Source organism: Salmo salar, chromosome 21 (assembly GCF_965601325.2).
Source record: "Salmo salar chromosome 21, fSalSal1, whole genome shotgun sequence".
Classification (NCBI taxonomy): Eukaryota; Metazoa; Chordata; class Actinopteri; order Salmoniformes; family Salmonidae; genus Salmo; species Salmo salar.
In genome coordinates this window covers 50,932,965-50,959,767 of record NC_138311.1, presented here as the reverse complement: position 1 = coordinate 50,959,767, position 26,803 = coordinate 50,932,965, and the positions used below count along the sequence as shown (strand labels likewise).

General features: G+C 44.9%; 1 protein-coding gene across 5 annotated transcripts in view; it reads left to right on the top strand.

Moving 5' to 3' along the window:
* The window catches only part of LOC106582458 (INO80 complex subunit D), a 45,848-nt gene extending 19,494 nt beyond the window's left edge, over positions 1-26,354 (top strand). For 3 of the 5 annotated variants that reach the window (XM_082967229.1, XM_014165592.3, XM_082967227.1), the window contains 11 exons: positions 306-477; positions 864-936; positions 14,258-14,504; positions 14,620-15,707; positions 15,853-15,958; positions 16,044-16,265; positions 16,948-17,045; positions 17,233-17,366; positions 17,458-17,684; positions 20,538-20,695; positions 21,027-26,354. In XM_082967229.1, coding sequence (XP_082823355.1) covers positions 930-936; positions 14,258-14,504; positions 14,620-15,707; positions 15,853-15,958; positions 16,044-16,265; positions 16,948-17,045; positions 17,233-17,366; positions 17,458-17,684; positions 20,538-20,695; positions 21,027-21,991 — 3,252 coding nt within the window. In that variant the 5' untranslated portion in view covers positions 306-477; positions 864-929 and the 3' untranslated portion in view covers positions 21,992-26,354. Of the gene's footprint in view, positions 1-286; positions 478-863; positions 937-12,293; positions 12,556-14,257; positions 14,505-14,619; positions 15,708-15,852; positions 15,959-16,043; positions 16,266-16,947; positions 17,046-17,232; positions 17,367-17,457; positions 17,685-20,537; positions 20,696-21,026 lie in introns of those variants that run through there. The other 2 variants (XM_082967228.1, XM_014165594.3) reach the window with 2 other exon arrangements.
* Positions 26,355-26,803: the final 449 nt, after the last annotated feature.

Below are 26,803 nucleotides of genomic sequence, written 5' to 3'. Positions count from 1 at the left end.
ACTACTGTACCTGATCTCACATTTAGATTGATGGTGAATTTTTTTAAATGCTATTAAATACTACCTATATTAAACCGCTATTAAATACTATTGATCAGTTTTCACAGCCAACTCCCTCTTTGTTTATCTGTCATTTACCCCATTTCCTGTTCCTCCTTGGGACAGATGCTAGCTGCAACGCTCTTCCACAACAGATACACAAAAAAGACATTTTCAGATGTGCAGCACTTAGAATAATATCCATGATCTTTAAGTGAGTCTTGTGTCAGACTGAATGTATTTTTAGTTTCATAACTCTACACAAGGCACCATGGAGGCGCTGGGGCGGCGATGGCTGACATCATCCTCCCTGGAGCAGCATACAGAGGAATGTAGCACCTATGTGAACACTGAGGGGCGCGACCAGCAGACCAGGCTGGCTGTGACTGCTCCAGGCATGGCCAGGCAGGATTGGAAGATCATTCTGCCATATCTGAGGTAAACTAATGTTTCACAACACTAATCAGTGAATGTGTTCAGTAGTAATTTCATGAGTTAGTATCATTGTTGTGGGTGTGGTGGGGGGGGGGGTTACCCTAAAGCTTGCTGGAGTGACATTGCTGTACGACACCATGGATGAGGTGCGTGACAGATTGGCGGAGGTTTCACCCAACCTGGTGCGCTATGATGATAGTACACCCACACAAACCCCTCTCTCCTCCCTGGAGCTCCATAAAGAATATAGTTAGTGGTCCTCTAATGATGGACATAGTTGGCCTAAGGAAAAGCCCTCCTATAAACATGTTACTGTTATTTTGACATTTATTCTCTCATGCCTATGGTTAGTGAGGTTGTTAACTAATAATGTCTGTCTTCTACCGCAGGATGTGAATCAGACTGTCCTCACAGAGCCTCTGGTCCCTCCACAGCTCACTGTTCGAAACTTTTACATGACAGGTGAGTAGTGCTGAGCGATTAGTGCTTTTTTGAGGTCGGTTTCAGTTTGATTATTAAAAGATAATCACGGATTTCGATTATGTATTTTTAAACATTAAATTAACTATGCATTATGTGGCTTGAATTTTCTTAATTTAACTAGGCAAGTCAGTTAAGAACTAATTCTTATTTACACTGACGGCCTACCGAGGAACAGTGGGTTAACTTCCTTGTTCAGGGGCAGAACGACAGATTTATACCTCAGCTCAGGGGATTCGATCCAGCAACCTTTCGGTTACTAGTCCAACGCTCTAACCACTAGGCTACCTGCCACCCCAAAATTGAATGCTGTAACACAGAATAAAACAAACACCCTGTATGCCTGTTGGACGTCGATGAGACGGGGGAGAGAGGTGGGCCTGGAAACAGGAGACAAAGGGCTGTGAGATATGGGTTTACATCTAGACACATGAAAAGTAGGAAGTATACGGAGGGCACGGGGCAACAGAGGACGAACAGCAGAGGGGCTATTGATTTTGGAGCAGGGGGAAAAGGTCTCGGCTTCTGGGGGTGTAGGCGCGGGGCTATAGCGGCGTGCCATCGCATCTGGCTTAACCTCCTTGGGTACCAGTCGGTGTTCTGGAAGCGAAGTGGCCCGGGCCTTACTGAACCCCTCCCGGAGGTCCTGGTACTCCGCGGGAATGGCGGAGAGGTTCGGGTCAATTTCCAAGCCCCCAGGAAGCCATCCCGGGGCAGGCAGAGATGATTTCAGGCAGTGGGCATGGCAGAACGGGTTCCAGCCCACGATGGCATCAGTAGACCAGTCAATCGAGGGATTGTGTCGCTGGAGCCAAGATAATCCCAATACCACAGGTACCTGCGGAGACTCAATTAGCAGGAATTGGATCGTCTTGCTGTGGTTCCCCGACACTCATCGGTTGATGGGAGTGGTATGGTGGGTAACCCGGCCTATAGAGCGCCCGTGCAGCGCTCTAACATCCATGGGAATGGAGAGGGGTTGAGTGGGGATGCCCAGCTCGGATGCCAGGGCAACGTCCATAAGACTCATATCGACCCACGAGTCGATGAGTATCTGGAGAGACTTGGACTGGTCACCCCACAGCAGGGTGGCATGGAGAGGGGGGCGAGTAGGGGGAGAAGCAACATTATCCTTAAGACTCACCAGAGTACTCATTCCTACCAATGAGCTAGGTTTCTTGAAGGGACAGGTAGACACATAATGACTGGCAGTACCGCAATACAGACAACTCTGGGTGTTAAGTCTGCATCCGCGTTCAGCTGGAGACAGCCTAGCCCTGCCGAGCTGCATCGGCTCGGGAAAAGGCAAATCGGCAGTCTTCGGAGGCTCTTGGAGGAACTCGGGTAAACCCGGATCCTCTTGGGGACGAAGACGCCTAAGGACTTCCGGAGTTCATCAGATGCATGGTGGGATCCTTGAGTGAGCAATGGGGACGGCAATCAGACCTCTTCTCTCTCCTACGTTCTCGGAGCCGAGATGCAATATGGCAGCCGTGTCAACATATCTCATCAGCCACCTGGTGGAAGGGACTTTGTGGATTTGAGACTCTTTCCCCTGTTGCCTCCATCATCCTCCAAATCCCACCAACATCAGTCACCTCAGAGCGCAACTGGTCCTTGTTTGGGAACACACACCAAAGCACTCAACTCGCTGACCAATACAAGGGTTGAAAAATTGGTGGCATTCTGGGAAAATGTGAGGCTTTTTGAGCCTGACAAGAGCCATCCTCAACAAGGTTGGAAAGTGACAGTGAAGATGAGGCCTCAGAGTCTGATGTTCAAGAGGTGACATTGAGGAGGTCCAGGGAAAAGACATGGAAGCCTGAGAGGAAGACAACCAAAGCTTTAGTTTCTAGACTATCATTTTACAGATGTATGTTAAAAACATTTTTGGGAGATGCAATGGATCATTGGGGATCATTCAATATTCCCTTTCTTTTGTTGTTCAGTGAAATCATCCCATGTGAAGAGTCAACTCATTTAATTAAAGTTACATTTGTAACTAAATGTTTTTTAGTTTTTCTTCTATTGGAAGGATTTAATCATTTGCAATTATGTCTACTTATGATAAGGTAAAAGGTTTATGTTTCTGTCTCCATATGATATGGTAAATATATCCAACGCAAAAAACATCTACATTTAAATGGTATTAATATTAATTTGCATATATTCCCGCTAATTCCCACGGAAAGTTTCCACCTCTGAATATTGCCCAAAATGTGCAACCCTAGTCATTGTAGTTAATTACCACGTTTTATGCACAATACTACGTAGAATATTGGCATGTTGGAAACTACAACTCCTTACTACATTGCACAGTTCAGTCTGGACCTAATTTATCTTTAGAGAAGCTGTGCGTTGGTGCATTGAGCTCACACACAAAAAAAATGGAATTCTTATAATTGAACCAACATCATCTGACTCTGTCTGTCTTTACTACTGTATGTGAATGTTGTGTTCATTGCTTGACTTGGACTGAAATAAGCGCCGGTACTCATTTTGGGTGCCGGTACTGTTTACATTTAGGTATAGGAGATCCACAATACTTTTGAGATAATACTCTATAAGAAGAACAGGAGCTCAAGCGGTAGAACATTTCAGGTACTGGTACTCGGCTCCGGTGAGCTCCTGCCCAAGTCAAGCACTGGTTGTGTTAAAATATCCCTCTTGTCTACAGATCCAATCAGGCAGACTATGGCTAAGTGTGTGTAGGCTGTGACCGAAGTAGCCCAAGCTATAGATGAGCCATCCATATGCTAAAGATCTGTTTTCCAGGTCATTCCTCTCTACATGTACAAGCTGTCTATCCAACTCTCACACAAGACAGAAATAACTCTTAGGCCTACATACATCCTTAGAAATGTTATTAATATGCCGTACAGTGTCATTGTAATAGATCCCAGCCTGTTCAACTGCCACTCAATGTCAACAAAACACAGGAGATGATCGTGGACTTCAGGAAACAGCAGAGGGAGCAGCCCCCTATCCACATCGAAGTGACAGCAGTGGAGAAGGTGGACAGTTTTAAGTTCCTGGGAGTACACATCACAGACAAACTGAAATGGTCCACCCACACAGACAGTGTGGTGAAGAAGGCGCAACAGCACCGCCCTCAACCGCAAAGCTCTCCAGAGGGTGGTGCAGTCTGCACAACGCATCACTGGGGGCAAACTACCTGACCTCCCTGACACCTACAGCACCCGATGTCACAGGAAGGCCAAAAAGAAAGTCAAGGACAACAACTACCCAAGCCACTGCCTGTTCACCTCGCTATTATCCAGAAGGCGAGGTCAGTACAGGTGCATCAAAGCTGCGACCGAGAGATAGAAGCTGTTTTTCAACCTCAAGGCCATCAGACTGCTAAACAGCAATCACTAACTCAGAGAGGCTGCTGCCTACATTGAGACCCAATCACTGGCCACTTTAAACACTGCCACTTTATTAGTGTTTACATATCTTACATTACTCATATCACATGTATAATACTGTATTTTATACCATCTACTGCACCTTGCCTATGCCGCTCGGCCATCGCTCATCCATATATTTATATGTACATATTCTCATTCACCGCTTTTAGATTGTGTGTATTAGGTAGTTGTTGGGGAATTGTTAAATTACTTGTTAGATATTACTGCACTGTCGGAACTAGAAGCACAAGCATTTCGCTACGCTTGCATTTACGTCTGCTAACCATGTGTATGTGACAAATAAAATTGATTTAAATTGATTTAAATTTGATTTGATTTAGAAATAACCTGCACATCTACAGAAATATATTAAAGTAACTGTCCAGTGTTTCCAGATTTCTATAAAATAGGACTGATAATTAATTACCATCAAATAACATTTTATTGGTCACATACACATGGTTAGCAGATGTTATTGCGAGTGTAGTGAAATGCTTATGCTTCTAGATCTGACGGTGCAGCAGTATCTAATAGGTAATATCTAACACATTCCACAACAAAACCTAATACACACAATCTAGTAAAGGAATGGGATGAGAATACAGTTGAAGTCGGAAGTTTACATACACCTTAGCCAAATACATTTAAACTCAGTTTTCACAACTCCTGACATTTAATCCCTGTCCTAGGTCAGTTAGGATCACCACTTTATTTTAAGAATGTGAAATGTTAGAATAATAGTAGAGAGAGTGATTTATTTCAGCTTTTATTTCTTTCATCACATTCCCAGTGGGTCAGAAGTTTACATACACTCAATTAGTATTTGGTAGCATTGCCTTTAAATTGTTTAACTTGGGTTAAACGTTTCGGATAGCCTTCCACAAGCTTCCCACAATAAGTTGGGTGAATTTTGGCCCATTCCTCCTGACAGAGCTGGTGTAACTGAGTCAGGTTTGTAGGCCTCCTTGCTTGCACATGCTTTTTTTCCAGTTTTCCCCACAAAATGTCTATAGGATTGAGGTCAGGGCTTTGTGATGGCCACTCCAATACCTTGACTTTCTTGTCCTTAAGCCATTTTGCCACAACTTTGGAAGTATGCTTGGGGTCATTGTTCATTTGGAAGACCCATTTGCGACCAAGCTTTAACTTTCTGACTTATGTCTTCAGATGTTGCTTCAATATATCCACACAATTTAACTTCCTCGTGATGCCATCTATTTTGTGAAGTGCACCAGTCCCTCCTGCAGCAAAGCACCCCCACAACATGATGCTGCCACCCCCGTGATCAAAGTACGATCGTTGTCCCCATGTGCAGTTGCAAACCGTAGTCTGGATTTTTTATGGTGGTTTTGGAGCAGTGGCTTCTTCCTTGCTGAGTGGCCTTTCAGGTTATGTTGATATAGTACTCGTTTTACTGTGGATATAGATACTTTTGTACCTGTTTCCTCCAGCATCTTCACAAGGTCCTTTGCTGTTGTTCTGGGATTGATTTGCAGTTTTCGCACCAAAGTACATTCATCTCTAGGAGACAAAATGCGTCTCCTTCCTGAGCGGCATGACAGCTGTGTGGTCCCATGGTGTTTATACATGCGTACTATTGTTTGTACAGATGAACGCGGTACCTTCAGGCATTTGGAAATTGCTCCCAAGGATGAACCAGACTTGTGGTCTACAATTTTTTTTTCTGAGGTCTTGGCTGATTTCTTTTGATTTTTGCATGATGTCAAGCAAAGAGGCACTGAGTTTGAAGTTAGGCCTTGAAATACATACATAGGTACACCTCCAATTGACTCAAATGATGTCAATTAGCCTATCAGAAGCTTCTAAAGCCATGACATAATTTTCTGTTTAAAGGCACAGTCAACTTAGTGTATGTAAACTTCTAACCCACTGGAATTGTGATACAGTGAATATAAGTGAAATAATCTGTCTGTAAACAATTGTTTGAAAAATGACTTGTGTCATGCACAAAGTAGATGTCCTAACCGACTTGCCAAAACTATAGTTTGTTAACAAGAAATTTGTGGAGTGGTTGAAAAATTAGTTTTAATGACTCCAACCTCAGTGTATTGTGGCGTACAGCAGGTCAGCCACCAGGGGGAGACTCGTCGAGGCCTGGTAACAGATGGAGTATACATCACGAGGCGATGGCTCCATCTGCTGGACGTGCCAGGTCTCGACGGGCTCTCCAGCCAGGACTATTTGGGGCTGATTGGGAGCTGGTGAGTAATCAAGGGCGGATTGCTGTGCAAGGCCCATAAAGCTGCCAGAAAGACAGCACACAGAGAGAGTGGGGCGGAAGAAAGGACTCCCGTGTTATTGTTGACAATTGCAGTGGTAAGAAGAGGGAGTTTTGTGCCCGACAGGATACAGCCAGACCCGGAACCCAGAGGACAGGTGTCGCGCCAACAGTCGAGTTCTTCAAGAGGTATTGTTGCTGCCCCGACGGTAAGTAGGAACCGTTCTTCAGCTGGCCCACACCCACCTGTTGGGGGCGCACCTGGGAATGGAGAAGACCCGGGAACGGATCGCCGCCCGGGATGAGGAGGGCCGTGGAAGACGACTGTCGCAGCTGCCAGGAGTGTCAACTCACTGCCCCGAAGCACACTTCCGAAACTCTCTGGTCCCCCTGCCGATCATCGGGGTGCCCTTTGAACGCATCGCCATGAACATAGTTGGACCCCTGGTAAAGACTGCATGAGGACACAGGTACATCTTGGTAATAGTAGACTATGTCACCTGGTATCCCGAGGCCATTCCCCTACGGGCGGCGGTATCCAAGGGAATCGCCCGGGAGTTGGTCCACCTCTTTAGCCGGGTGGGCATCCCGAACGAGATCCTGACAGACCAAGGTACAGAGTTTATGTCCCACCTCATGAAAGAGTCTTGTGCCCTCCTGCAGATCAAGCAGATCCGGACTTCTGTTTTTCACCCGCAGAGGGATGGGCTCGTCGAGCGCTTTAACAAAACGTTGAAACAGATGCTGCGGTAGGTCATCGAGCAGGACGGGAAGAACTGGGACCAGCTACTACCCCACCTAATGTTCTCAATCCGAGAAGTACCCCAATCCTCCACTGGGTTTTCCCCGTTCGAACTCCTCTACGGGAGGAGGCCACGTGGCCTACTGGACCTCGCCACGGAGGTGTGGGAAGCCCAACCGACCCCCTTACGCAGCGTGGTAGAGCACGTGGAGACGATGCGGGAGTGGATGACAGCCACATGGCCAGTAGTGAGGGAACATATGGAGAAGGCCCAACGCGCCCAAGCCCAGGTCTACAATCAGGGAGCCCAGCCCCGAGAATTCCAGGTGGGGGACAGGGTGTTGGTATTGATCCCCACGGCCGAAAGTAAGTTCCTGGCAACATGGCACGGACAATACGAGGTGGTCGAGAAGCTGGGACCTGTCAATTACCACGTACGACAACCGGGGAGACGGAAACCTCAACAGATTTACCACGTGAACCTGTTGAAGAAGTGGCACGAGCGGACAGCCTTGGCCGTGTTATGGTCGGGACCCAGGACGCCAACGGTACCAGTGGTGGTCCAGAGCAATGAGGACCTCGACCTGGCCCAGAAGCACGAGCTCAGGGAGCTTGTCGATCAGAACATGGTGGTGTTCTCCGAGAAGCCGGGCCGCACGACCCTTATTGAACACCACATCCGTACCCGGCCCGGGGAAACGGTAAGAAAGAGGCCGTATCGGATTCCGGAGGCCCGACGGAAGGCCGTGAAACAAGAAGTGGAGGCTATGCTGAGGATGGGGGTCATTGAAGAGTCCCACAGCGCATGGTGCAGCCCCATCGTGTTGGTGCCCAAACCGGACGGTAGCCTCCGTTTCTGTAATGATTTCCGGGGTGTGAACGACATAAGCGTATTCGACGCCTACCCCATGCCGAGGGTGGACAAGCTCATCGACCGATTGGGAAAGGCCCGGTACATCAGCACCCTTGACCTGACCAAAGGATATTGGCAGGTACCATTGGCAGCCTCCTCCCAGGAGAACACGGCGTTTTCGACACCAGACGGGTTGTATCAGTACCGGGTGCTCCCCTTCGGTCTCCACGGTGCCCCGCCCACATTCCAACGGCTGATGAACAGAGTGCTTCGACCCCACCAGCAGTACGCAGCGGCATATCTGGATGATATCATCATCCACAGCCAAGGTTGGGAAGAGCACCTGACGCGCCTCCAGGCGGTGCTGGACGCGCTCAGACAAGCCGGGTTGATCGCAAACCCCAAGAAGTGCAAGCTAGTGTTCGAGGAGGTGGAGTACCTGAGGTATTTGATCGGACGGGGGAACGTCAAGCCCCAGGAGAGGAAGGTTCACGCGGTGCGTGACTGGCCCGTTCCACGCACCAAACACAGGTCAAGTCCTTCCTGGGACTGGCAGGATACTATAGCCGGTTTATCCCCAACTTTGCGGCTTTAGCTTCCCCCCTCACCGATCTAACCAGGGCCCGCCTCCCGAAAACAGTGAAATGGACGGACGAGACAGAAGCGGCATTCAACAGTCTGAAGGAAGCGCTGTGCTCCCATCTGATTCTCGTAACGCCCGATTTCCAGGTGCCGATGATGGTCCAGACGGACGCATGTGATATGGGACTAGGGGCCGTTCTGTCTCAGGTACACGAGGGAGAGGAGCACCCCATCATGTACATCAGCCGTAAGCTGATACCCAGAGAGAAAAAATACTCTATTGTTGAGAAAGAGTGTCTAGCGGTGAAGTGGGTGCTAGACATTCAAGTATTACCTGCTAGGTACCCACTTCACCCTGGTTACGGACCATGCTCCCCAGGTCTGGATGGCCAGGGGAAAGGACACGAACGATCGGGTCACCAGGTGGTTCTTGTCCCTTCAACGCTTCTCTTTTTCTGTTGTGCACAGGTCAGGGGCGAAGCATAGAAACGCGGATGCGAGACCTACGTTGCACTGATGACAGTCCCCTCCCGACAGAGCTAAAGGGGGGGGGGGGGGGGCGTACAGCAGGTCAGCCACCAGGGGGAGACTCGTCGAGGCCTGGTAACAGATGAAGTATACATCACGAGGCGATGGCTCCATCTGCTCTCCAGCCAGGACTAATTGGGGCTGATTGGGAGCTGGTGTGTAATCAAGGGCGGCTTGCTCACCAGCTGTGCAAGGCCCATAAAGCTGCCAGAAAGACAGCACACAGAGAGAGTGGGGGGAAGAAAGGACTCCCGTGTTATTGTTGACAATAGCAGAGGTAAGAAGAGGGAGTTTTGTGCCCGGCAGGATACAGCCAGACCCGGAACCCAGAAGACGGTGTCCCGGAGAGGGTCCCATGGAGGAGACCTATTATTTTCTATTTGATCTATTATTTAAATAAACACCCTTGAAACTGAGCTAATCCTTCTCTGTCCGTGTCTGATAGGGGTAAACGTCTTGACCAAACCCCCTGGTCTGCCACAGTATGTAAACTTCCGACTCCAACTGTAAGTAAAAAATATATGGATGAGCAGTGACAGAGTGGCTAATATGCACTAGATAGTAAAGAATAGCTAGTGTAGGATACAGTATACAGTATAAACATATGAGATGAGTAATGCGAGATATGTAAACATTCTTAAAGTGGCATTATTAAAGTGACTAGTGTTCCATTTATTAAAGTGGCCAATGATATCAAGTCTGTAGGTAGGCAGCCGCCTCTCTGTGCTAGTGGTGGCTGTTTTAACAATCTGATGGCCTTGAGATAGAGATTGAAAAACTGCTTCTATGTCCCAGCTTTGATGCACCTGTACTGACCTTGCCTTCTGAATGGAAGCGGGGTGAACAGGTAGTTGCTCGGGTGGTTATTGTCCTTGATGATCTTTTTTGCCTTCCTGTGACATCGGGTGGTGTAGGTGTCCTGGAGGGCAGGTAGTTTGCCCCCGGTATTGCGCTGCGCAGCCTGCACCACCCTCTGGAGAGCCCTGCGGTTGAGGGCGGTGCAGTTGCAGTACCAGATGGTGATACAGCCCGACAGGATGCTCTCAGTTGTGCACCTGTAGAAGTTAGTGAGGGTTTTTGGAGACAAGCCACATTTTTTCAGCCTCCTGAGGTTGAAGTTCTTCACCACACTGTCTGTGTGCGTGGACCGTTTCAGTTTGTCGGTCATATGTACACCGAGGAACATAAATCGTTCCACCTTCTCACTGCTGTCCCATCGATGTGGATAGGGGGGTCCTCCCTTTTCTGTACCATATAAGTGAAATAGTTTTCCTTCCAAAAAAGTGTAATTAATTATGTTAAAAAGCAGTGTTTCTGTGTTGGAATGGTGTGGACATACCCCAACAACAGAAGGGTCTGGTCGTATACCAGTCATACAAATATTCATTAGAGTAGACCGCTGATTGGCCAGCTCATCCTCTTCAGAAGGATGACATCATGCTCTATCAGGAAATAACAAGCAAATAACAAATTTTTGAAACGGTCGGTTTGACTTGCCTAGTTAAACGTTCAATAAAATACAAGTTTGAGGTGGGGGTTTCTATGTGTTTTTTTTAAATCCAATTTATGCTTTGGCCACATGATTCAACAACATTATTTGGGTATGAGTTAACAAAATATGAACTTTTAAAAGTGAGAATTTCACTGGACAGTTACTTTTTTATGTATTCTGTAAAGTCAATGCGATAGATACAGTACCTATCCAATCCTCACTTATTAAAATAGCCGTTAAACATCCATAGACACATATTTATTATTCAGTAGTCATTCTAATAGATGCCTATTCCTCTCTCACTTTATATGCACAACTTCCTCTACGCACAACTTCCTGTACGCTATACGCACAACTTCCAACCCTTTACAGCAGTGGTTCTCAAACCTAGCCTCCGGACCCACAGCTGTTCCATCCATTTTATCTATTCCAGAGCTAGTACACCTGATATAACTTGTCAACTAATCATCAAGCCCTTGACTAGTTGAATCAGGTGAGCTAGTTCAGAGCTACAACAAAATTGTAAAACGTCTGGGGGTCCCTGAGGAGGTTTGAGAACCAACTTCCTCATACCCTTATTGACCAAATGCAGTACAAGCACCTTTTTAGTCTTCCAGCTGCATACATAGTTTATTTCCTGTATGTATATTACAGCTGTGAATTGTGTAAAGATTGTATTTTCCCCAATTACTATTGAGAATATGCTGCTTTGTAGATAATGTATACAAGAAACTATTTAAGAAATCTATTTTTCTTCAGTAGTAATCAATGGTAAAGCACAACATAATCTTTAGATAAAGCCTGTATAGAGCCATTGGTCAGCACAATCTATCACAGTGGAATATCTTATGTGCCACTATTATTATAGCAGTTTATACCAGTGATCACAAATATTTGTATTACACTGTTGAAATCGATCAAATTTACAAAATTGTAATACCTTCATTAAATACTTCTTTACAATCACACCCCCACAAATGCATGTAGTATGGTCAAATTGAGCTGGTAACATGTGCCTTTCAAATCAATCAGGCAAGAAAGTAAAAAAAAAAAAACTTTTAAATACTTTCCTGGGGAAAGAAGACGACACATGTGGGCTGTAGGGCCTTAGGAGTATAGGGCCTTAAACTGTGATCCTATAATATTTTAGCGTTCCAAGTGTTTAGTAGATGATGGGCACGTGCTGCATCAGCATTGGGCAACAGTGTTGCAGCCAGAGTAGAGAACGCATTCATAAAGAATGTGACATCAGCCCGTTGCCAGATAGGAATTTGACATGTGTTATATAACAGAGTTTCTAAACCATGTTGATATAAGCAGGGAAATGTAATTTATTTAAAAGCACATAACTATAGCTACTCTACCCTTCAATTAGCATTGCCATGCATGCAGTCGGCAAGACATAACATTGCATTTCTTCCCTGCTGTAGCTTATACAAAGTTGAATTTCCAATATGGTAGAGAGGTTGTTGTTGGACTGTGGACTGTTGTCATGTCCCCGCAGTGCCTGTAGTGGTGCTGTGAGGAGTCTGCTGTGGACTAATCTAAAATCCTCAGCAGCTCCCACCTGCTAATGTTTGCTGTGGATAATCTACATTTACATGCATCAGTATTTTCAATGATATTGTATTCAGATAGGAGCATTATTAGTTACCTAAAATATCGAATATCGATGCACAAATAGGCGAGCTGGTTGTAATAGGCACTTCTACTCTATCAGGAGCGAATACCTTACACAGCCTATACAAATTGAAGGTAAGTGAAGCCTCGACTTCGATTTCTGGAGAGGCCGCTTATGGCGCAGGAGTAGTCGGGACGACTTGTCTACTCGAGGCCCTAGGGTTACTAGGTCTGATAGGCCTTATCGTTTCATGTTAAATGTTTAACTTTTGATCGTTATCTGTATCACACAACATATGATTATGATAGTTACGGAGTTGTTTTATTATATACATATATTCACAACGTTTCGTTATTCACCTAAATGTATTAATTTTCTTAAACAGAAAATGTCCAGATGACTTGCGGGCAATATTTAGTTTAAGGCCTTTTTGAACGAGCCTCTGTGCCTCCCCTTGCCTTTGTTTTCTATTTGCCACAAATTAGGCGGTTTGATTGTCGTGAAATCCTAATCTTAAGTACTTTTTATATTTTAAACTATTTCCAAATGCACTTCAATGTATTGTAAATTCCCCATCATATTTCATAGAAGTCTTCTATGTATTGATGTTTCCGTTTCCTGGCTACCGCTACTTGTGTTTTTAGCGTAGCTAGCTAATGTGCTAGCTAGTTAGCTGCCTAATGTGCTAGCTAGTTAGCTACCTATCACAAGACCGTAGCAGGCTAAAATTGCAATTGTATAAGGTCGTTTTATTGTATGATAATGTATACGTTAACCACATATCTACATGTGTACTTGTTGTCCAATGCCTATACTCTGTTTTCGGATTATTGCAAATTTGCCAGAATGTAGCTAGTTAGTTAGCGAACTACCACACAAAATCTAGGTAGCTAACGTTAACTAGCTCGGTTTGTTAACTTTACCGAACTAGGTTGTTAGCTATGCTAGCTAACGTTAGGTAGCAAGTAGGAAAATATCCTAACGTTAGCTAACTATTTGTTTTGATAACTAGTAGGTACCTAGTTATGCAAAGTTCATTGTTCTGTGTAGTTAGCTAATTATTTGCTAAACAAATACTAACTTGCACAGCTAACTCGTAATCTAAATTTGCTCAAGTGTGCACGTTTTCATGCATGTAGTTTAGCTAGCTTGCTATGCAATTCCTCCAGATTTAATCATAACGTTAGCAATATAGCTAGCTAATAGACACATTTAATTCAATGTTATGTAGACACATTGTACTGTATTACCCTCAGTTTGGAACTGATGACGTTTCTGTCGCGCAAATGACATTGTGACAATACAGTACAGTCCATATCCTGCATTTGCATGTAAAGGAAAACTTCGGTCTGACGCTTCATCCCGTGCGCTTGAATTGACAGTAGCCACAGGTATGGGAAAGCATACAGTATAAATTCTAAACCTGCCTGCGCCCTGCCAAAAATGTCCCTTACATCATTGGTTCAAAAACACATTTAAGATTAAGTCATATGCCACAGAGGTGTATCTTGACATTTCCAATCTCACCCTTGATTTCTTAGAACATCTTCCTAATATTTTGGTCATGTATGCATGTTTGTTAGATGTTTTTTGTTTTACACTAGTAGACTATTTTCTTTACCACATGAACACATTCTTAATTAGTTGCCTGAATTGTGCATGTTAATGTTCTTGCTTGCAACAGTCAAACTATAGAGTCAGAGGAGCTGTAAATGCTTATTTCAATCCGTACCCTTGGTCTGTTTTTGTCTTGTTTGCATATTCAGGGCAGTCTCAGTGATTACTGTGCATAATGTAAGACTCATGGTTTTCCTTGCTTTCTCCCTCTCCCATCAGCTGATGTTCTCAAGGACCAGAGTCACGTGATGTATGAGGGCAAACACATCCACTTCTCGGAGGTGGACAATAAGCCATTGTGCTCATACAGCCCAAAGCTCTGCAAGCAGCGCAGACTCAATGGCTATGCCTTCTGTATCCGTCATGTCCTGGAGGATAAGACCGCTCCCTTCAAGCAATGTGAATATGTGGCCAAGTACAACAGCCAACGATGCACCAACCCCATCCCCAAGTCTGAGGACCGCAGGTGGGTGTGGCGTTCCAGTAGAAGCTGTCCTCGCCACAGAAGACGTCAGGTCTTTGTGATTGATTTATCTGTCATAGTTGTGAAACAGCATGTTAAAGGTGTGTTTGTTCCACAGATACTGTAACAGCCACCTCCAAGTCCTTGGGTTTATCCCCAAGAAGGAGCGGAAGAAGAAACACGATGCATTGGAGGAGATGCGCTCAAGACCTCACCTGGAGTCAGTGGCTCTTAACATAACTGTGCCCTCGCTCGCTCTGAAGGCCTCCAATGGCCTGGACGAGCTGTCACCCTCTCCACCCTGCTCCCGTCTGCTACCCCTCCCAGACGGGGAGCTCCTGGACCCTTTTGCCTTCTACGAGGAGGACACTGATGGGGAAGAGGGCCCTCCTCGGAAGGGCTCCACCGTCAGGAAGAAACAACACAGTCGACTGGTGCTCAGCCAGAAACTCCAGCTCCCCCATCACGACAATTCCCTCCTCCAACCACCTCCAGAGCACTTTAGCCCCTCTCCTCTTACCTGTGTGCACCGCTCTTCGCCCCTCCATCCTCATCTTCCCCGTCAGCAGCAGACAGGACTCCTCCAGCCCTCTACCATGCCCTCGTTTGTCCTCCCAGGACAGCAGCAGACAGGACTCCTCCAGCCTTCCACCATGCCCTCGTTTGTCCTCCCAGGACAGCAGCAGACAGGACTCCTCCAGCCCTCCACCATGCCCTCGTTTGTCCTTCCAGGACAGCAGCAGACAGGACTCCTCCAGCCTTCCACCATGCCCTCGTTTGTCCTCCCAGGACAGCAGCAGACAGGACTCCTCCAGCCTTCCACCATGCCCTCGTTTGTCCTCCCAGGACAGCAGCAGACAGGACTCCTCCAGCCCTCCACCATGCCCTCGTTTGTCCTCCCAGGACAGCTGCAGGGTTTATTATGTAAGCTAGCTCCACCTCAGATTCCCGCCTTTCTGCCTGTCGGACTGCCCCCCAACACAGCTCCCAGTCCGCTGCAGTCCTCCTGTCCCCCCCTCAGCAGGAAAGCTCTGTTCACTGCCACGCACTTGCCATCCAGTAGCTGGGACAGCACTCAGCGCCATTTGGTGGCCATGCGCCCGGCTGCCTTCTCACCTCCCCTTGCCTGCATGGCAAGGTTACAGCATCTGGTGCAGCTCTGCACCCAAAGACATCAGGAGCACGGAGACCTCTTCCATCATCTAGGTACCTCTCCTCCCTATTCACATGACATACTGTATTGGGCTTATTAGTTCAATGTCGTATTGGGTCTGTGTAAGACGAGATAAATAAAGATCATTTTACATTATACTGCTGAGACCAGCTGTACTAACAGGTTATCTTCTTTCAGGGTTGGACTGGTCTGAAGACAGTTCAGAGGATGATGAAGTAGAGGCAGAGAGAGTTCCACCCTATCACAATGCCTGGAGACTACAGGAAGGACACCTGCAGGATGTGTAAGTTTCTTACGTACATAGTTAGACTATCATGAAATCAAACATGGATTTGTTTTTGACTTATTTATTTATTTCTTTATTCCAGCTCAGATGAAGATGCTGGCAGCTCGCGGAGAACGCGGCTGGTTCGGCTGTGCTCATACCTCCAGGAGAAATACAAGCACCTGTGCAGGCAGGAGAGGGCTACCATGCGCCAGAAGAAATACCACTATGCCTTCCGCAAAGCCCTGCTGCACGCTGCCAGTAAAGACCCCGACTGTGCTGGCCAGTTGATTCAGAAGTTGCGCAAGGTCTCCCAGACCTCAAGGTAAACTAAATACTCAACACTGTGCGCAACACTCCCATTTATGCAATTGAGCCTGACTAACCTTATTAGTCTCCTCCAATACCATGTCAATGGGAAAATGTAATTTTTATTTGATTTTTTTTAAATGACTTAGATACTAAAGCTTTTCCTGGTTGTGATGTGAGTACATCCTCATATCAGCACAGTTCCTTATTTAAATTGTATTTGTGCGTTTTTTAAATGTATTTCTATGTGTATTGTATTGCAGGTTCCTGCTTAACTTACATTATTCATATCATGCCATAGTTGAGATCTCATTTCACCAGAACCATTTTTAAAAGTGTCTTGTAAATTGAGTGTCTGAATTTGAGAGGTAAGCAGGGATAGACCAGCTAAGATTATTATTTTATTCTTGGTCTTAATCTTTTTAGTCCTTGTTTTTACAATTTTAACTCTTTGCCATTTTTAAGCCTTTTTTGTATTTTTTTTTGTATTTTATATATTTATTAAAATTTGGAAGAAACCGTTCCAGTTCTTTTAGTAAAACCCTTTTTTTATGTGACGGGCATCGGCCAGCCCTCTCACACTGGTCATGTGGTCAGTAATGATAGTTGTGTTGTGAAGAGCTGAGAGTGTGTTGGTATGGTTGTGTCCTGAGATATGGCTGTGTCCTGAGCGTGGGTCTATCTGTCTCTCTGCTCAGTGAGCCAGGGCAGCAGGAGATGGGAATCTGCACTGGAAGCACCAAGGGCCAGGCATGTAGCAGCCGAGCTCTACCCTTCACCCGACACTGCTTCCAGCGTATCCTTTTCACCAACCTCTTACATGGCACACTGGACTGTTGGGACAAAACTGTCATTATTGCAAAATATGGCTTTACAACTTGTCCTAATAGAACTTAACAGACTCAAAAGTATGGCTTCTGTTTTTGAGACATGACAGTTGTCCTCTTTTCCACTGGAGTGCTTCCTTCACGGTTTTTCTGCAGACATTCTGTTGAATCGCTCCCAGCAGCTCTTCTCCAGTTGCACAGCCAAATTTGCCGATGGACAACAGTGCTCCATTCCTGTGTTTGACATCACGCATCAGACACCGCTCTGTGAGGAGCATGCCAAAAAGATGGTCAGTACATTGGGAGTACCATTGTTATACATATGCCACAGTATCTGCTCTGTAACACTATACTTACGGACATGTGTTTTTTTTCCTATAGGACAATTTCCTGCGTGGAGACGGTAACCGAAGAGTGCAGCACCACCAGCAGCAGCAGCGAAAGCCGCGTAAGAAGACCAAACCGCCTGCACTCACCAAGAAACACAAGAAGAAGAGGAGGAGAGGGCCGTGGCGGCCCCAGAAGCCCATCCCGCCGGCGCTGCCCCAGGGGAACCTGGGAATGCCTTCCTCCTCCAGCCTGACCATGCCCAACCAGGCCAACATCAGGTCTGTCCCAGAACCATCTGGTCTCTCATTGGGTCTGAAATGGCACCCTAGTCCCTATATCGGGACTAGGGTGCCATAGGGCTCTGGTCTAAAGTAGTGCACTATATAGGAACTAGGGTTCCATAGGGCTCTGGTCTAAAGTAGTGCACTATATATAGGGACTAGGGTTCCATAGGGCTCTGGTCTAAAGTAGTGCACTATATAGTGCACTACTTTAGACCAGAGGCCTATGGCACCCTAGTCCCTATATAATGCACTACTTTTGATTATAAGGTAGTGCACTATATAGGTTTAGGCTACTACAATGATACTAGAATTTTCCCTGTACCCATCACGAGGTTGCTACAATCTAACCTATGAATTCAAGTTTACAACGTAGGTGTGCACAGGACGGAGAGACAGATTTGAGTAATCAAGGTGACGGTGACACACATTCAATACCGCCTTGCACGCGCTTGCCTGCCTCTAGCTGATCTATGTTGTAATCGTTAGTCCAACAATTCTAAACAAGTGTTTCTATTAGACAAATTCAGGTATGTTTATCCCCATTCTGTTTCTGAAACGTTTTTCAACAGAATCACAGTTCACATTCATAGCAGCCACATACAAACAGCATGATCACTTTGCTCATTGTATACTCCTCCTCGCTTCTACGCGCTCTCCTCATCTCACCTTTTCCCTTCGCTTGTGGACTTAAGAGCACAGCTGTCTGTGACCAGATGGAGAAAAACCTTTCCAAGCCAAACCTTCATACCATTAACTGCTACACACAGCCTACATCGTTTTCACCATATTAGCTAACGTCATAGTCAAATCAAATGAAATGTTATTTGTCACATGCGTCAAATACAACAGGTGTACAACCGTGAAATGCTTACTTAAAAGCCCTTAATGAACAATGCAGTTAAGAAAATGACTAAATAAAGTGAAAAATAAAATGACAATAACGAGGCTATATACAGGGGGTACCGGTACCGAGTCAATGTGCGGGGGTACAGGTTAGTCAAGGTAATTGAGATAATATGTACATGTAGGAAGGGGTAAAGTGACTGCATAGATAATAAACAGAGAGTAGCAGCAATGTAAAAACAAAAAAAAGGGAGGGGGGTCAATGCAAATAGTCCGGGTAGCCATTTGATTACCTGTTCAGCAGTCTTATGGCTTGGGGGTAAAAGCTGTTCAGAAGGCTTTTGGTCTAGAGTTTTTTATTTTTTTCTCCCTCTTGTTGCACATGTAGAAATTAGGTAAAACAGATTTAAGTTTCCCTGCAATTAAGACACTGGCCACTAGGAGTGCCGCCTCTGGATGAGCATTTTCCTGTTTGCTTATGGCCTTATACAGCTCATTGAGTGCGGTCTTAGTGCATCGGTTTGTGGTGGTAAATAGACAGCTACGAAAAATATAGATAAACTCTCTTGGGAAATAGTGTTGTCTACAGCTTATGAAATACTCTACCTCAGGCGAGCAAAACCTTGAGACCAGCTGTTATTGACAAATAGACACAGACCTTTACCCCTTGTCTTACCAGAGGCAGCTGTTCTGTCTTGCCGACGCACGAAAAACCAGCCAGCTGTTTATGTTGTTCAGCCACGACTCTGTGAAACATAAGCTAATACTGTTTTTAATGTCCTGTTGGTAGGATAGTTTTGAACGGAACTCATCCAGTTTATTCTCCAATGATTGCACGTTGGCCAATAAGACTGATGGTAGAGGCGGGTTACCCACTCGCCAACTAATTCTCATGAGGCATCCAGACCTGCCCCCCCGTATCTGCGTCTTCTCTTCACGCGAATGACGGGGATTTGGGCCTGGTCAGGTATCTGGAGTAAATAATTTGCGTCCGACTCGTTAAAGAAAAAATATTTGTCCAATTCGAGGTGCGTAATCGCTGCTCTGATATCCAGATGCTCTTTTCGGTCATGAAAAGTAAGTTACAAATAAATAAGTTACAAATAAAGCGAAAAAACACAAAATAGCACAATTGGTAAGGAGCCTGTAAAACATCAGCCATCTCCTCCAGCGCCATTAACATAGCTCTAGTAGCTAACGTGTTAGTTAACCCGCTACAATCATGCAGTACAGTGTACAGCAAGCAGTTTAGAAATTACACCGGCGGGCCCCGGTGGCAATACATTTTATAAAACCAAAAGCTTACCTTGACTTGAAAGAGTTCCAGTGTTGGATAGCCATGGCCAGCTAGCTAACATAACATCCCTCTCTGTTTGAGTTGGCTAAACTAGCCAGCTGTGAAAGTGGAAAAAAATATGAAATATAGCTCTCTCGCTTCTCCTTCATTTTGAAAAATACATTTTTTCAAAACTGTTAAACTATTATCTTTCTCTTTTGAGTCAACTACTCACCACATGTTATACACTGCAGTGCTAGCTAGCTGTAGCTTATTCTTTCAGATTGGGTGTACTTGTCAGTTCAGGCTGCAAGAGCTCAGACTGGAGGACATCCTCCGGAAGTTATCATAATTACTGTGTAAGGTTATGGAAGGGGGTGAGAACCATGAGCCTCCTAGGTTTTGTATTGAAGTCTATGTACCCAGAGGAGGACGGAAACTAGCTGTCCTCCGGCTACACCATGGTGCTACCCTTGAGGGTGTTGGGCTACTGTAAACCTTTGCAAAACAGTGTTTTAATAAATGATTTGGTGACGTGATTATATTTATTATAGTTTCATCTAAAAAGGATAACTTTTTAACATTTCACTTATTTTTCTGAAGGATGGTCCTCCCCTTCCTCTGAGGAGCCTCCACTGCTATGAACATATTGTTCCAGACACTAGGAGTGTGTTTTGTATGTACAGTCCTTATGTACTTGCTGAATTTTCTTTCTCCCTTGATGGCAGGAGTCCCTCGACGCCTGAACTGAGCACCGATGAACTTCCCGATGACATCACCAATGACATGTCAGACATTCCAAACGACCTCGAGCTGAACCAGGAGGATTTCTCGGACGTGTTACCCAGGCTCCCCGATGACCTTCAGGACTTTGACTTGTTTGAAGGTACATTTTTTTTATTAATTTGTTCGTTGTTGTCATGAATTTCACCACTAGCGCCTATTCATGTTTTTTTATTTTTCTCGTTGAAACTTTCCAGATAAGCTCTCACAGCAAGACTTTCCAAAAGGGGGTCATTTTTAGCTTGTGTGTGTGTGTGACATCAGCTATTTTTATCTTTACAAAAAATGGTTTTATTTGAACAAATTTGTCTGAATATTATTGAATAAGCTGAAGGCTCAAGTATTTATTCAAACATTTCTTCCTGCTCTCTGAGAAAGGGGGATGGTTGGTAGATTCCTACGGTGTAGGTAAGAGATATTGTATATATCCTCAGGTAAGAATGGGGAGCTGCTTCCCACCACAGAGGAGGCTGAGGAGCTGGTGCGAGCACTGCAGGCTGGGCTGATGGGCTCCTACCCAGACTCCCTGGTGTGCCTGACCTCCATGGCGGAGCTGGCGCAGGCAGATGGAGTGGACCACCGGGCCATGGCAGCAGTGTTCCCTGGGCCAGGGGTCCAGCCGGGGGGGATGGGGGACCTGCTCAACGGCCGCATCCCCGTAGAGAACTTCTCCAATCTGGAGCTGGAGGACAACCTGCTGCACTCTGCTGGTGGCCACTTCTCCCCCTCGGTGTCACCTCAGCAGCCCCCTGCCCAGGGCCAGACTCCTCCCTCGGGACCTAGCCTCACCACCTCCACCCGCACAGTCCCCCGGACACACCCGCCCCACATCTTGGCCAAGCCGGAGGCGCCCACATCGTCTCCGCAGGGAAGCCATTACTGCAGCGAGCATGTACCATCCCCCTACAACGACCACATGTCATCTCCCCACGCCACCTCCTTCCAGACTGACTCTCCTCTCCTGCTGGAGGTACCAAGTACCCCACGCTCCTCCTGGAACAACCTCCCCCTGCCCCTCACTGACCCCACACAGTTCGGCAACCTCATCAGACCAGAGGGCCACCTCGTATCCACCTCTCTGTCCACTCCCCCCTCCTCCCACTCTGTGACCCTACAGCCCATGGCTGCCCTCTCAGCGTTGCCCCAGAGCGGCTTGACAGGCTTGACTGCGCTCCCCGCCCCCTCGCCACCACACGACCTCTTGATTTCCACCCTTCCCAAGCAGCAGCTTCCTCAGTTCAGCGCTGCCTTCGGCCACCAGCTGGCCTCCCACAGTGGCATCCCCAAGGATGTGCAGCCCAGTCACAGCTCCACAGCGCCTCCCACTGGCTTCTCCATAGCTAGTGCCACCGCTGCAAGTGCCAACAGTGCAACGCCCCCCTTTCCACACAGTAACTAGAGCAAGCCGTGCACAGTACAATGGCTGTAGGTCAAACCGTGGACTCAAGAAACATATTCACCCAGTGTCCATTCATTTCCCTTCTGCTTCAAGTGTGCAATGTGGTAACGGACCTAACGCTTCACTATTCTATTGGAATTTGCACAACCTCAGATATTCCTTAACTGTAATGATTTGGTGGTGATATAGCCAGTTGGCCACCTGAAAGGGTCCAGTGGTTTGACGTAAACGCAGCTCCAGAGTTTCGCCAGCAGGGGGCAGAGTGTGTGGAGGGAGGTGGTTCAGTAGAAACATCAAATGTTATTTGTCACATGCTTGGTAAACAACAGGTGTAGATTAACAGTGAAATGCTTGCTTACGAGTCCTTATCCAACAATGCAGAGTTCAAGATACAATAGAAATAGTGACACGAGGAATACATGGATTGATGTGGAGGAACATTGGAGGACGGACCTTAAGGAGAGATTATTTATATCATAGTGACAACAGTGCTAGAGAGTACAGTGACAAAGCGTCAATCAGTGGTCAATTAAACATTTTTTTTTTTTTAAATATTGCCAGGTTAGTCGTGTCTAACATCCATCAACAACACTCCCCTGTGTATTATTTGGACAGTGAAGCTAGACCTTTTAATTTGGCTCTATATTCCAGCATTTTGGGTTTGAGATTAAATATTTCATAATGTTACCTTCTTATTTGAGGGTATTTTCATTCATATCAGTTTTACTGTTTAGAAACAAAAGTACTTTATGTATCTAGACTCCCATTTGAATGTGTCATAAGTATTTGGACAAATTCACTTGTGTATTAAAGTAGTCAAGTTTAGTATTTGGTCCCAGTTTCCTAGCACACATCAAGCTTGTGGCTCTTGAAACTTATTGGCTGCATTTAGTTTGTTTTGTTGATGTTTCAGATTATGTTGTGCCCCCATAGAAATGAAAGGTAAATCACTTATTTGAAATAAAAATAGAATGTTTCTAAACACTTCTACAATAATGTGGATGCTACCATGATTACGGATAATCATGAATGAGTCGTGGGTGAGAAAGTTCGAGGCACAAAGTTCATACTCCCAAGACATGATAACCCCTCTCCATTACCAATAACGGGATGGTAGCATTTTTGGGGGGGGTATGATATTTATGCCTCTAACTTTCTCACTCATTATTCATGATTAACTGTAATCATGGTAGCCTCCACATTTAATGTAGTAGAAGTGTTCAGAAACACAAGTGACTCCAAAATGACACTACATTATTTACCATTTAATTTTAATGGGGCACAAAATAATCTGAAACGCAAACTGAAAATGCATCCAACAAGTTTGTAGAGTGACAAGCTTGATGTAATCATTGCGTGCTAGGTTACACCTTTTGACTACTTTAATACACAAGGGAATTTTTCCATATACTTATGAGAGGCACTAGATACATGAAGTGTTTTCATTTCTAAACAGTAAAACGGATGTGTATGAAAATATCCTCAAATTAAAGGTGACTTTCTGTTGCCTCATATGAAACAGTTGATCTCAAATCCAAAATTCTGGAGTATAGAGCTAAATGAAACGTTTTCGCTTCACTGTCCAAATAAATATGTAGGGTAGTATATCCTGCCTTGCTATGGTCATTGCATGGGTTCATCTGTTCCTTATTCCCTGTTCCATTCACCTTTTGAAAGAGATTCTAAGGTAGGTCCTTGTATGCGGGTGAACCATTGTGAAGCAACAGAGGAAATTGTTCCGTCATCTTACCTTGATGTAGAGTCCTGTCCACCACTTAACAGAGAATTTGGCCAAACCACTTTTAAACAGTGTTTTTAAAAAAAATATATTGTGTATATATTTGCTCTATTATCGGGTCACTCATAAACATAAAATATCTTTTGACCTCACCATTGTGGGACTCCTTATGGGTGACCTATTAGCCACTTGAAGGTAAATTGTGTTACTTTAAGCAATAAACACATTGGCACACACTCTTGTCACAGTATTGTATTGGTCTCCACTTTATGTATCTTCACTATGTAATCCAAACCGATGTGGACCAGATATGTTTGGGCCTGTGTAACTCTGACATAAACCGTTTGTTCTAAATCAAGTCTTAACTGTTTTGAATAGAGAGAGACTGTAACTGACCATTGAACAGGAAGCTTCTCTTAGGTCATACTGAGTAGTTATTGCAAAGGGTAATGGCCAAATCCATGGGCTCGGGTGTCCACAACTCTCCATGGTGCTCTCTGGTCTTGCTATATAATGGCATTTTAAAAGGACATTCATGCATATGGTCCCTTCTATGATGGGGGTGATGATATAACTACAGTGAGTATACAAAACATTAGGACACCTTCCTAATATTGAGTTGCACCCCCCCTTTACCCTCAGAATGGCCTCAATTCGTCGGGGCGTGGACTCTACAAGGTGTCAAGCGTTCCACAGGGATGCTGGCCCTTGTTTGATGCCTCCCATAGTTGACTGGATGTCCTTTCGATGGTGGACCATTCTTGATACATGAGAAACTGAGCGTGAACCCAGCAGTGTTTCAATTGACTCAAACCGGTGCGCCTGGTACCTACTACCATAACCCCGTTCAAATGCACTTACATCTTTTGTCTTGCCCATTCACCCTCGGATTGTGTACGTGTGCCATTCAATGTCGCAATTGTTTGAGGCTTAAAAATCCCGTAACCTGTCTCCACCCCTTCATCTACACTGATTTTGAAGTGGATTTAACAAGTGACATCATTAAAGGGATCATAGCTTTCCCCTGGTCAGTCTGTCATGGAAAGAGCCGGTGTTCTTAATGTTTTGTCCACTCTGTGTAACTCCCAGTAAAGGACCAGAAAGTCATCTTTCACTAGTCTATCAGTGTATATGGACATGTGAAATGATGCCCCCTTGTTTTAGTATCTTATCTGTTTGTGTGACACCATTGGTGTAAACTGGTGCAATGAGCATTTCTGAGGTATAGATAGCACTGTCTGTTGTACTAAATAAATACATATTCTCAGGTGCATTAAGGTTAATGAAGCATGGATCTCAATGTTAACTGTTAAGGAATGAGGATGGAATTAACCGGACAACTCTGCCCTGTCTGGTTTTAAACTCTACAGTAGTAAACCATGGGTTCGGTATTTTTTTTATTTATTTTTTTAGAAACGGAAAGATTACTCATTGTTAAGTATTAGATATATTTATAGGGTAGAGGTCTCTACAGTTGAGGTTTTATTGTGAGTTAATGAGTGGCAATGGATTGAAAAATGAAGTCAAATAGTCTTTTGCGATGTGCTTGATGGAAACTTTTTGTGGAACACCCCTTGTTTTAAAGGCTATCAAAACACTTGTAATTTCTCTTCAAAATGAAATGATCGATGTTTGTGTACATTGTCATTTAGCTAACCCAACTGGCAAAATGTCTAATGTAAGACAGTATTTTTGATAGCTATTAAACTCCGGCAAGTAGTTGCTGCTGAAAGACTGGTGTTGCATGGAGAGACAACTTTACAGCTGTGTGCAAGGCCACAACATTTCTCCCTTATTGTGATTAGCAGATCTCTTGGTAGCAGTAAATCCAGCCATAGCGTACTTTTTTTTTTTTTTTTTTTGCAAGTACTAAGGATATAGTGCACATAACAGCACCCGTATTCATTTTGGATTTGGAACACACAGCTGACCTGCTCTAAACAGCACTGTGGGAGGCCAGATGCTCTCAGTAAGCATCTTGCCTTTTGTCATGATACGAAAAACTAACAGCTGCCATTAACTGCACACACACTGCTTAGAATCGAGCAGGCCCCACTTCCAACTGTGAGAAGGCCTAGTTATTTCAAAGAAACAGACATTACCAGAGCAGATGCTTCAAGTTTCAGTTTATTTTTTTGCTTGACCACAGCATTGTTCCTAGATGTACAGCCCCTAGGAATTAGGTGGGCTGGAATGTTTTCTTGAATTTGCGCAAGCAAGGCGATACTGCTGTATTCACAAAGCATGAGATTAGATTCATTGCAGTTAGACTCCTCACCAACCATATAGAACAAATTAAGCAGGGCTCTGTAGGCACTTGTAACTGCTTGAAATCTGAGAGATGGCTGACAAATTCCTATACTCATTGAATGTACTGTATTACTGTTTTTAAAGATGATAGGATGAGCTAATAATAATCTAGTCACCTTTTGTTATCGGTCCTTGTATAATTTGTCTAAGGTATTTTTTTGTATACAAAGGTTTACATTTTTATGTATATTTTTCTTGTGTACAAATTATGTAATATGTGTATAAACACTGTATGGAATGTGTATATAGTGTGATAAATGTGATCTTTTGTTTTTGGATGTATAAATAAAACTTGCTGTGAGGTATTTGCTGTCATGGATTGTCGGTTTTTATTTATAGATCCACAGTTCTGACAATAACAGCCGTACGTACGTAAATGGTACGTTTTGAGGGAACAAATCAAGTCAGAATACACCGTATCCGTAGACACACCCTCCACACCTTAATTTCTTACATCTCCACCCCGGAAAAAAAATAGCATGCTATTCTCGTGCTGAAATTCAAGGTCAGAATAGAGAAAAGTGCATAAAAAGCGAATAATTCCACCACCTTGACGCAAGAGGATAAAGGTCTAGCAAACCTGCCAGTACAAGTGGAAAAAAGTTATATTTTCCCCCCAATAGAAATAACAGCATTCTCCAGGCACTGTAATTTAGAAATGGATAAGAACTATGTAAATTAGTAATCCGTTTGGAGAAGGGGATTGTAAATACACATAGCATTATTTTACGTTGTGATCCCTGGAGATGAAAGTGAAGCCAGCC